Source organism: Rhyacophila brunnea, unplaced genomic scaffold, assembly GCF_057557595.1.
Source record: "Rhyacophila brunnea isolate RB1 unplaced genomic scaffold, BYU_Rbru_1.0 scaffold_11, whole genome shotgun sequence".
Classification (NCBI taxonomy): Eukaryota; Metazoa; Arthropoda; class Insecta; order Trichoptera; family Rhyacophilidae; genus Rhyacophila; species Rhyacophila brunnea.
In genome coordinates, this window is record NW_028232763.1 from 31,810,687 (window position 1) to 31,822,686 (window position 12,000).

The 12,000-nt window shown below is 36.7% G+C and overlaps 1 protein-coding gene across 1 annotated transcript; it reads left to right on the forward strand.

The window, feature by feature from the left end:
• Positions 1–4,474: 4,474 nt before the first annotated feature.
• LOC147078596 (serine/arginine-rich splicing factor 7-like) lies at positions 4,475–9,665 on the forward strand. Its single transcript, XM_085960241.1, has 4 exons — positions 4,475–4,617; positions 4,852–5,035; positions 5,883–6,094; positions 8,240–9,665. Exons 2-4 carry the CDS (start codon positions 4,856–4,858, stop codon positions 8,427–8,429), a joined length of 582 nt encoding a protein of 193 aa, XP_085816367.1. The 5' UTR covers positions 4,475–4,617; positions 4,852–4,855; the 3' UTR covers positions 8,430–9,665.
• The last annotated feature ends 2,335 nt before the right edge of the window (positions 9,666–12,000 follow it).

Genomic DNA, 12,000 nt, shown 5'->3' on the forward strand with positions numbered 1-12,000 from the left:
AGACCTACCTTCTAATTTAGGTACAATTTTCTGAATTATTTATTTTTAGAAACGTTGTTATTTTTAATTAATGTTTCCAAAATTAGTTGTCAAGCATAAATAGGTAGGTACATTATTTTATTATCTACAAAAAGAATGTAGGTAACGAAATTTATTATAGAAAATAAGGTAGGTACGTAGACAAATTAAATTTGCTGGAAACTAGTTAGGTAGTATTAATTACCACTATATTTTTAGATGTAGTCAGGTAGATATTAATTATTGATTGCGAATTGTAATAAAATTAACTATTACTAGGTTTTATGAAGGAAAGAGTGTCTTTGTTTTTCTCGTTTTCGTGGTAGTTTTGAGTTTGTGATTGCTTTCCGAGCCAGTGTTGCCAACCGTACTATAATTATAGTATTTGTACTATAATTTTGGTCCACGTACTATGTACGACAGTGTTGTCATCTTTTCAAAGTGAAATTATAGTACATAGCCTCCAAAATTACAGTATTTGAGGAAAATATAGTACGCGTTGTAATCTGTTGAAAATGTATAGGTTTGTTGTTTATCAGAAAAAAAAATAACGGAGAATTTGAAAAACACCGAGAACCTTTTTTATTTAGGTACCTTTCCGAGCAAAAATGCTTACCAAAGAATTCAAGAAATTTTATTTTAAGCCAAAGTCAAAGGATTTTTTCACATTTTTCGAGCAATTTTTTTCTCAAGTTCTCCAAATTGACGTAGGTATTTTGCGAAATTATAGTAGGTACTTTGCACCAATTTATCGAACGGAAATATCAAAATTTTAGTACTTTTTACATATTTTTCCGATATTCAAAATTATAGTATTTTGGGCGTACTATACCTGTTTTATATCGTACCTACATAGTACGCGGACCAAAATTATAGTATTAATACTATAACTATAGTACGATTGGCAACACTGATTGTACGATATAAAACAGGTATTAGCGGCCTTTATACACACATTCTTTACCGCATGCTTAGGAGCGTACGCGCCGGAACCCGTTATTGAGCGCGTAATATCACACGTGTCAGATCTCTACTGCTACAATTTACATATCAACTATATACTGCGCGATACCACAACGTTTTGCGCATGTTTTGAGGAGCGCGTGCCGGGATTGAGCGTCTAAAGTCATATTGCGCGTTCATTACGGCGTGATCGTGTCGCTGGAGCGTACAACAACTCAACGCTTTTAGTAAGAGTGTGTTATTTTGTCGCACTGCATTTTGACATTTTAGCTCATAGGTAACACAGTTTCGTAAACAAACCATTCTTGAGATAAAACAATTCAATCAAATCGTTCCGCACAATATAACCAAATTATAACGCGTGAACAAGTTTAGCTTTATTTGTATAGAAGAAGGCATCTGTATACACTCGATGTATACATTATAAATGGATATACAAAGAAGAAATATTATATTAGCTCCAGCTTGTGCAGGCGCAACTATAGGTTTAAGTCAAAACAAAAAACGAAAAGTCTGGGTTATAGACTATAAACGGTGTTTTGGTCACCTACCTACCCTTAATACGTGAATTACGTCAAAACTATCCCGATGATTTTAAAAATTATTTACGAATGAACAGTTCAGCATTTGATTTATTACTAAATAAAGTGAAAATCAAAACTACAAAACAAGATACTCTTATGAGAAAAAGCATAAGTGCGGAGGGCGTCTTACAGCTAGATTTTTGGCCACAGGACGATCATTTGAAGATTCAAAGTTCAGTACAAGAATATCGGCTGCATATCTTAGTATACTACTACCAGAAACGTGCAAAATCATATATGAAGGTAAGCAATTTAAATTACACATGATGGGTCGGTAATCTTTATTTGCTATTAAATACAAAATTACAACTAGGTATTTATAGTGAAAAAAATTGAAAATAAAAAAGACTTAATATTATATAGTTAAGTAATATGATTAAAGTAATTTAAAAGGCATAATATCTTTAAATTGTAAATCTTCATTTTCTCGCCCAAGTTCTTCTATCTGGGAGGACGAAAATTCGTTTGTATAAAACGAAGAAGACGTTCCCGGTCGGGTATTACATTCGCCGTTGTTTATGTCAGTTTCTTCGTTCAGTTTTTCTAATAGACCCATTTTTTAAATTATGTTTATAAGTGCTTCCGCGTAGATGGCTTGCACAGATTTCATTCTTTGTAGTTCTTAGCCACACATATTCCAGTAGCATCATATTCGCCGATTTGTTGGGTGTTTGCCTATATTGTTGCCGTGCAAATATTAAAGAATTCAGCCTGGGAATTAGTCGCCTTCCTTTTTCTAGTTTGTGTGGTTGTATTAGGAATGGTTTCATTAGCGTCAACCTGGAATAAATATAATTATAACACGTTAAATATTTTATTTTCAGTTTCCAAGTACAAAAGCTGAATGGACCAAGAAGGCGGACGAGTTTCAAAATAAGTGGCAATTTATTAACTGTGGAGGTGCGATGGACGGAAAACATATTCGAATAATGCCACCACCGCATTCTGGAGCAACATATTACAACTATAAGAACTTCTAGAGCATTGTCTTAATGGCTTTAGTGGGTCCTAATTATTATGAGTTTATATAATATGTTGATGTAGGTAAAAATGGAAGATTATCAGATTTTGTGACCATAATCTTAATATAACTTTAGATATTAATACTATTATAGTAATAAAATAAATTATAACTCACTTCTACTGTGTTGATTTCCTGGCTCACGGTCGGAAAATCCTGGATTACAGATTCATCCACAATATCCCCGATCTCCTCACTCCCATCAATATCAATTTCAATAACCGCATCCATATTTGACATGCTTGCTGTTGGAAGCCCTTGATCCTTCGTGAAGAGCAGCAAATCGTAATACCACAATGATAGCTCATATACCTACTTCATCTCTTCCGCTACCGCTACGTTAACTTTCCTCTACTTTTTTTTAACTCTTTCCGAAATGAACCCCTAAGGTTTTGATTTTTTTTACTACAAAGTCTCTATTAGCCTCGGGAAATCCTCTCTCCTTGGAGAAATGAATTATTTTTGTATACGCCACATCGCATAAATTTCTATTTTTATATCAAGCCGATTTGATTCTCCACAAACATGGGAATATTTTGTACACCTCCATGAGCTCTGTAATAAATTGGCGAGAGAAATTGCAAACGTCCATGACAGATCGTGGTAAAACGTATTAAATCATGGACTTTAATAGTATTATATGTATATTCAATGTATTATGCTTCAAATACACTCTATGACGATCGGTCATAATATATTATATTATATATGTCGAAAAACCCGTTTCTTATGTTGGCGTCCTGTGTCACAGGATGTCACAGAGTGTAAATACGATGTCATAGCTGTCATACAATATGTATGTATAAATGTCGGAATGGCATAGATTTGATCATAGACACTAAAACGCTCTTAGCATATATGTGCCCGATCGTCATATAGTCTATTTGAACCTTTATATGTGGTATGGTATAAAAAACTATTTGACGTACGGCACACGTGAAAGATTTTATAGTGATAAAACGTGTAAAACTACGACTTGACGTAGTACGACACGCGTAAAAGTTTGGACGCGACCAACCTCACTCTTTCCGCTGTTCGCTATGCGACTTTAGAGACACGATCATTCCCGCGCGACATCGCGCACACAAGGCTTTCACGCAGACAAGATTGTGTGTGTGCCCAAAATAAAATAATTTTGAATATCGGAAAAAGTATGTAAAAAGTACTATAATTTCGCAGTATAAGAAGATTTGGAGAACTTGGAAAAAAAATGCTCGAAAAACGTAAAAAAATCTCTAGACTTTGGCTTAAAATGAAATTTTTTGAATTCTTTGGTAAGCATTTTTGGTCGGAAGTAGTACCTAAATAAAAAGGGGTCTCGGTGTTTCTCAAATTACCCGTTATTTTTTTTCTGAGAAACAAAAAACCTAGACATTTCCAACATATATTATGACATCGCGTATTATATTATTTCCCCAAATATTATAATTTTGGAGGCTCTTTACTATAATATCAATTTGAAAAGATAGTAACACTGTTTCGAGCAGAGATCAGTGTTGCCAACCGTACTATAATTATAGTGTTTGTACTATAATTTTGGTCCGCGTACTATGTACGATATAAAATAGGTATAGTACGCCCAAAATACTATAATTTTGAATATCGTACTATAATTTAATATAAAAGTACTATAATTTCGCATTTGCCATTTTGCAATCGAGTGGTCTTCGAAAAAATTTGGAAATCTGCGGCCCTCGGCGAAATATATCTCCTAAAAAAAACAAGCCGACTACAAAAAATTGGGAAAATTTTCATTTTCAACAGATGACAACGCGTACTATATTTTATCCCCAAATACTATAATTTTGGAGGCTCTGTACTATAATTCCACTTTCAAAATATGGCAACACTGGCAGAGATAATAAACGTTTATTTTCAAGTCTTGTTTATGGTCTACGGTAGCTTGTGTACCGCCATTGTACCGCTGAACAGACGCCGCCGACGCCTTTCAGGCATTTTTAAAATAAAGTTGTTGTTATTGAAACTATTTGACCGTTTATTGGATAATCACAGGACCTGGGAAGTTTAAAAGTAAGTGAATAACCCGAAGTACACTACATAATACGTCTGTTGCGATATTTGTGTTCCGGCTTTACCACATTTTTGCGAGGGCTTCGGTCGCCATTTTTGTTCTGTCCGCACTACGTTTTCGCGGCATCAGAAGCGTGCTGTTTTTCTTGAATAATTGTGATGTATCACTGTAAATTAGTGTCTTGAGTGTCTCTAATTGTGGCATTTTTGTAATATTCGTGTGCATCTTTGCAGAATCATGTCCCGTTACGGGTCTGAGTGTAAGCTGTACGTCGGAGATTTGGGGAACAACGCCAGTAAACCCGAATTGGAGGATGCTTTCAGCTATTATGGACCCCTGAGGAACGTGTGGGTCGCTCGAAATCCTCCGGGTTTCGCTTTCGTAGAATTCGAAGATGCTAGGGACGCCGAAGATGCGGTGAGTGAACTCAAAACAATTATTAATTGAAGAGTGATACAACTTTGTGCCGAATCCAGATAACTAATTACCGGCTTAATTAATTAACTGAGTTCAGGTTCAATGCACACCAGTGTTCTTTTTTGGCATCGCGTTTCATCAGTATAGTATTATGAAGCCAGGTATATGTGCGGTAGTAATCCTTGTTGCAGCTGCATCAATGCGCTGCAAAATTTTGTAATGTAGCGTAATGTCATAGTAGTTAATGGTGGAAGATATATGAACACAAGCGGTTTGATGTTGTCCACTCTTCCACTGACTGGAGAGGTTTTCGTCATAGTGTGAACACACCGTTTTGCGCTGGTGTCCATAAGACGTTTTGGTGCTTGTTGGGTAGGTACCTATTATGTTTTGGAGCCATTCAGGTTCCATAATTAGGTTGTGGAATTTTGTTGTCTGCAGGAATGATTATTTACTGCTAATCATTTCGCATTGTCCGTTCATTTGTATTAAGCAAAACACTTGATGTGAGAATTATTTTACCTGAAAATTGCAAATACCAATGCTAAGTAAAAGATAAAAACAAGAAGGTCAATAGTTGAGTTCCGCCACTTGCATTTTATGTATTACTGCCAACGTAAAATATTAGGTTTGGGTTTTCACAATTTTGTTACCATTTGACATATCTCTCTAGGTATTGACAATATTGCCACTTTATCAGGTTTAGAAGAGAGCTCTGAAGGTGTATGCTGCGCTTGTAAAATAACTGCTATCCGATATGGAATCTTAACCTTGCAGTCCTTGCGAGTCAGAAAATCCTATTTGATAAGAGTTTACTGATGTTTAAATCTCTATTTCTATTCTTCAGGTGAGAGGCCTCGATGGACGCACAATCTGTGGAAGGCGTGCTCGCGTAGAGATGTCCAACGGCAAGGGTGGCGGTCGTGGCTACCGTGGTCCCCCTCCGCGCAGCTCGCGCTCTGCTCGCCCCTTCCATCCTGATGACCGTTGCTATGAGTGCGGGGACCGTGGCCACTACGCCAGGGACTGCTCCCGCCTTGGAAGACGCGCCAGGCGCAGGTACGCTCTACAATCCAAACCTTTGCCCCTTTTCTCCCCTCTCTTTCTTGGGTCTTTATTATACCTGCACTGCAGCGAAATTTCATCTTTACTTTTCATAAATGAAAGTGTTTTAAATCATTTCTTTGTCACCTTAAAATTCATTTTTTGCTGGTTATTATTGCCAACGTAACATACCTATGATTTATTTTATGCTGATCGAACAAAATATGGAACTAATGAATTAATAAGTACTTTGATATTTTAGCAAAAATGTTATCTCTGTATTTACTTGGATTCCACTTGTGCTGATCGGATGTGCCTGTGCAAACCGTGTCATTAATAATTTAATAATAAAACTGAAATAGTTTCCATTTTTGGTTCAGAGTTTGCTTATCTGAATGTTGCTGGTGTGATAAAAACCCATTTCCCCTTCCCTCCCTGCTCGCTCTGTCCCCGGAACTAGATGTAATGATGCTTTCCAGTTTTCTGTGGGCGTGATACGTTTTGAGGGTCTTGAACCTGGAGCTGCTTGTTGTTTTCCCTTGGAGGGCTGCGCCTGAAGCAGACGTATCGGAATCTTTCCCAATCGACGCACCTTTACGATCACTCGACGCGCCGCTGAGACTCCACTTCTCTTATTTATTTCAACTCATTAAATTCATAGCCGAATAAGTAACTTTTAACTTTCCATGAAATCTGTTTCCTCCCGGAGACGTTGACTTCATTTAACTCTGTCGATTGTGTGTTATCCGCAATCGGCTCTTGCCGGGTTTTTAAAAGTACGCCTATCAAAGCGTGCCAGACTTTTGTATTGTATTTATTAAAATTAGTTAGATGTTTGTTGTGCGTCGTCTTCATTTGAATTTCGACGGCGAGCGGCCATCGAGCAACCTAGCGCAGAGTTGTGGAGGCGGAATGCGATCCGATATGTTTGCGGCTAGAAAGTAGACTCCCGCGGAAACTACGTCCTCGATGCGAGCCGGCTAGAGCGAGTACGGCCGAGGTCTCCTCGCTGACGACATTTAAAATTGTGGCTGCTATGTGTTATAGGTGTTATATTGGGTAGACCCACTGCTACTGTATCAGTGCACAAAGTGGTGCGTAGCTTCTCTGCGCTTCGTAGAGTTTTCCCTCCGCGACTGACCCTGACACAGCCGGAGAGTCGCCCGGACGAGCTCTGACTCGCGGCTGATCGCCGATCGCCTCCGACCTCTCCAGCTTCCTACGTTAGTTCTGCACGACCTACCGACTCGCACGATCGACGTGTTTCACTTTATGACCCGGCCCGCACAGCGTGAGTGTTACAACATGAACATTTGCTATGTACTAATGTCTTGTTCGCCATAACCATAATGATTATGACACGGCCGGCCGCGACTCCTCTCCCCTCAAACGAACCACGGCAAATCGACCTACGGAACAGGTAAAGCACACCCACGTTTATATCATACCCATATTTTATGAAGGTCACAGACGATTGTTTCCCCAACATTGACAAGTTACGAACCGACCATCTAATGTCGTCTGCTATGTAAGATGAGCTAATATATTATGCATTTCACCAGGATGGCAATCTTTTACCAATTCTATACAATTTTTGAAGTGGATATTATTTATATGACTAGATATTTACTGAGACAATTTTAATGTATAACTCTAACCAGTTGGATTGTCTGCAAAACATTGTGAACCATGAAAGCAGTATCACAAAGCGGGAGGTAACTATAGCAGTGGTATTATTCTTATCAGTTAAAAAGATTTGCAATAGATTCACAATGTTTAGTGTTTAAATATCATTTGATTTTCGATGACCAAAATTTATTAAGAGAACACCGAGCGAGGGAATCTTTATTCTTGCTGGGTTGGAGGCGGAATAATTGTTTTTCATCGTTTTAAATGATTTGCAGTCCCTGGTATTGGAATCTTTGAACTTAAATTCCCATGGATTGTTTTTATAAATCTCCTTGTGAAAAAAAATCAGCACTCTCCCGATACATAAATTTTACATTTATCAAAACAACATTAGAATAAACTAGTTATATTGAAAGCACATGAATACTGGCCACGATTTGATTAATGCGCTAATAGTCACTGAATCACCGTTAATTTTTTGACCGATTTGATTATAAAATGTAATATGGGCTTTTGGGGTGTTAATTGCAGGAGCCGTTCCAAGTCTCGCTCGAGGTCGCGTTCTCGCAGCCGTTCCCGCAGAACCCGTAGCCGCAGCGGATCCCGCAGTGTGTCCCGACCGCGCCGCACGCGTACTCGTTCGCCATCGCGTTCACCGCGCACGCGCTCTCGATCTCCCCGAAGCCCCGCGCCCCCGCCCACCAATGGGGACGCCAACTGAGATGGAGCGCTTTTATTTCTACCCCGCGAACACTACCCCTCCCCCATTAAATTTAAACAAACATACATAGGAATTAATGTCCATTGTTCGTAAGCAACTATCCCCATGAAGCGCACTGTGTCCGTATCTTCTCAAAATGTTCATTTAATGTTAAATTTGGAATACACTGAGTCGACTCACCGAAGGAACACTCCAGGGATGCCTTCATGTGGAAAATTGTTAATTTTTTTTTTTACAATCGTTTCTCGTAATCTCTTACGACAGGCGTCATAGCTTATCATGTTCGCTTTGCATTTTTTTGTCATAAGTATTGAACATGTGACAAACTGTTACTTTATCTAGTTCACTGTGTAACTCTATAAACTGGTGACAGCATGCTATTGTCCACTTGTTTGGAAATGAATCACCGAATTCTCATTTTGTAAAATATATTTTGCCTTAACAAAAAAAATCTCATCACGTAAATAAAAATGTCAGAAACAGTGGGTATCGCTCCTACGGCTCGTATGCACAAAAATCTTACTTTGACCACTATCAGTTTGGTATGTTATAATAATTATTAGTTAGCTGCATATCAATGAGCTTCTTAAATATGTTTCTAAACATTATTCTGTCATGTGTTATGGATCAGTCTAATCAATCCAAGTGAATTGACGACTATTGGTAATAAAAAAAATAATAATGCAGAACCAATAGAATATTTTATTTGATAAAATTGATTAAAACTTATAAAAGCCAATTCAATTATCTGTGTGAAGCATTGACACTTTTCTGACGTTTTACAGATCTATTTTTTGCATACTGGCACAGGACGAGTCGCCTTTATTCTCTCATAGTTTCCTTTTAAATATTAATACATTAGTTAAACGATTATTATTAAAAACAAAACCAGACATCACTAGCAAAGTTTTTAGAAGCATTACATTTAAAATGGCCGTCATTGGAGTGAAGTTGTGAAGAGTCAATAAGAGTACATTTTCATAAACCTATGCGAAATTAGCCAGCTATTCCTTTTAAGATAATGTCTCAATGCGGTTGGGAATAATTCGAGCTGTCCCTAATTATAGTGAAGTTTCATCTTGGGCTTGTTTGAAGAGTGACAAGGTGCGTGTGCATGCATGTTTTGAATCTATAGGTAAGCTAAATAGTTATAGTCAAATGATCAATGGCACAATACTATGCCTGTCCTCATTGACGAGTTTATGTAAGGATTATTATATAAATGACAAAGATTTCAATAAGAAAATACTTATTACCCCGCTTCTTTACTATAATTCATGTCTTATCGTTAAGTCGCTAAAATGAACTTGGCTAAGCCTCACATATGTGGTACGATCTCCATCCCCGGATGGGTTTGTTTTTTACCATGAATTGTTCAGTACGCTATGTACTCGGCTGCAGATATCTTTTATTATTAATTGCTCATGATTTTTACATGCCTGATGTCTTATCACAACATTGCCAGAGCATTAAATGTTTGTAAATGTATAAATGTCTAGTAACTTATGTGTGGGGCTTAGTGATTATTTTTCTGTTGCATATTTGGATAGGATTAACGACAACATCCCATTTAGTTAAAGTTTTCTCCTGTTTCTTAGTATCCATCTAACAGATCTATTGTATGTAATGCAGGATAAACAAGAGCAATCCCATTACCCTCTATTTGCAACAAGACCGTGTGTAAAAATATATTTTTTACTGAATTTAAAATTTATTTTTAAAATACATATTAATGTTTATATTACCATATCTATAATAAAGGTAGTTAAGAATATTTTGTGTTCTATTTATTATTTGTTGTCAAAACTACATTACATGTCAGCGATTTCCAAACTGGAAGGCGTGAAAAGTTGAACACAATGTAGCCACAGGTTTGCAGTTTGCAAATGTATATTTTATAAAAAGGCCGCTAGTTATAAACTACATAAAAAAAACAGTCCTATAAAAGGTTGTTTGCAAACCTGTCTAAAAATATGGAGACTAATTTTATAATACCTCATTTCTGTACTATTGTGAAGCGCGCTGGCTATCTCGTGAAAAAATGAAATAAAATGGACAAATCATCATATTGAAATTAGAGGCAAATTTGTTTAGGAATGATAATTTTGTGGTTAAACTTTTCTATTTGGTTGAAACTTTGAAAAAAATGAATGAATAAATCAATGCAAGGTCTAATAATGCACACTGATTTAAAAAGAAAAAGTGAAGGCATTCATAAAAAATTGGAGCTTTGGAAATCTAAATTACAAAAAAAAATAAGTTCGCCATGTTTCCACTTCGAAATGATTTCTGCGCCAGATATATTGAAGCAAACAAAATTCTATTTACCGAGTACTTGATTAGTTTGCTAATGCACTTATCACATTATTTTATTAATAGTGAAAAAAGTCGCCTGCGCGCTGCTATGTGGTTGGGCGTTACAATTTGATGTGATGCTTGATAAACTCATATGATAACCCCATGTATAATTTCGGAAACACTACATTAGAGCACCACACTGCCCTTAACCTCAGCGATAGGTAGGTGGGCCCGCCAATGATCCTAGCCTGGGGGCCTGCTTCAGGATGTGGGGCCCATGATAGTATCCATTTGTCAATGAACGATGATGAATTTGGATTGACTACTATTGAAATTGATTGTGCTAATAAACAAGCACATTCATCGCATGAAACACAAATTAATATTAAAATTAATATTTAGTAGTAGTAAAACCTTGTTTATTTTTTTCATTTTTGTATTAGTGCATTGTTGACTATTTTAAAAGGGAGGCATAGTAACAAAGTTTGGAAACCACTGTTTTAGGTTGACTAAAAAATGCTGGTAAAAATGTTTTAAGCCACGTCTTTACCTACTAGAGACACCTAGCGGAAAAATACAAAGTTTACAATTTGGGACATTTTTTTTGATAATTTACAATTCCAACTGTACCTATTACAGGAGGACCTCGACTTTCGCACATAATTGGTTCCTGAAAAGGTGTGCGAATGTTGAATTTTCGTAAGTAGAGGGAAGTAAAAAAAAATTAAATTGTGTGTATTTTCAAATATTTATTTATCAAGTAAATATAAGATGTTTAAGTGGGGTATGCGGGTGTTTCTTCTTCTTATTTTAAATGGTAAATCATTAACTTTACAATATTGCTTAACTGCTGGCACGAAATGTAAAGTGAACCAATCTTTTAATATTAACGCAATAAACCAAGGCTTTTTTATTTGATTACTGGAAGCAATTCTTTATCCTTCCCTTTCAATGCTCTGGGATTTTCTGGTTGATAAATTAACATTGGCATCAATTTTAAATCACCAGCCAAGTTTCCACCAAGAAGCAATGTCAATTGGTTTTTAGAAGGTTTATGCCCAGGGGCAACTGATTCTTCCTTAGATACGACTAGGCATTTTTTCCAAAATAAACCTGTGTCTACATTACATATTTCGCGACCCGAGAACTACAGGGTTCTAAGTGGACAACTGCAGCAAAAAAGTTATGGGCTGTTGAAGTTTTGAACGCTTGTATTTTGTTAATTGTGAATGATTTCAATTTTTTTTTTTGATTGAATATGTCAATGATGGTA

Bases quoted from the DNA above. Each gene is read 5' to 3' on its own strand.
- LOC147078596 (XM_085960241.1), top strand. From the start codon at position 4,856: ATGTCCCGTTACGGGTCTGAGTGTAAGCTGTACGTCGGAGATTTGGGG. The intron at 5,036-5,882 runs GTGAGTGAACTC...TCTATTCTTCAG, and splicing joins CTAGGGACGCCGAAGATGCG to GTGAGAGGCCTCGATGGACG. The intron at 6,095-8,239 runs GTACGCTCTACA...TGTTAATTGCAG, and splicing joins GGAAGACGCGCCAGGCGCAG to GAGCCGTTCCAAGTCTCGCT.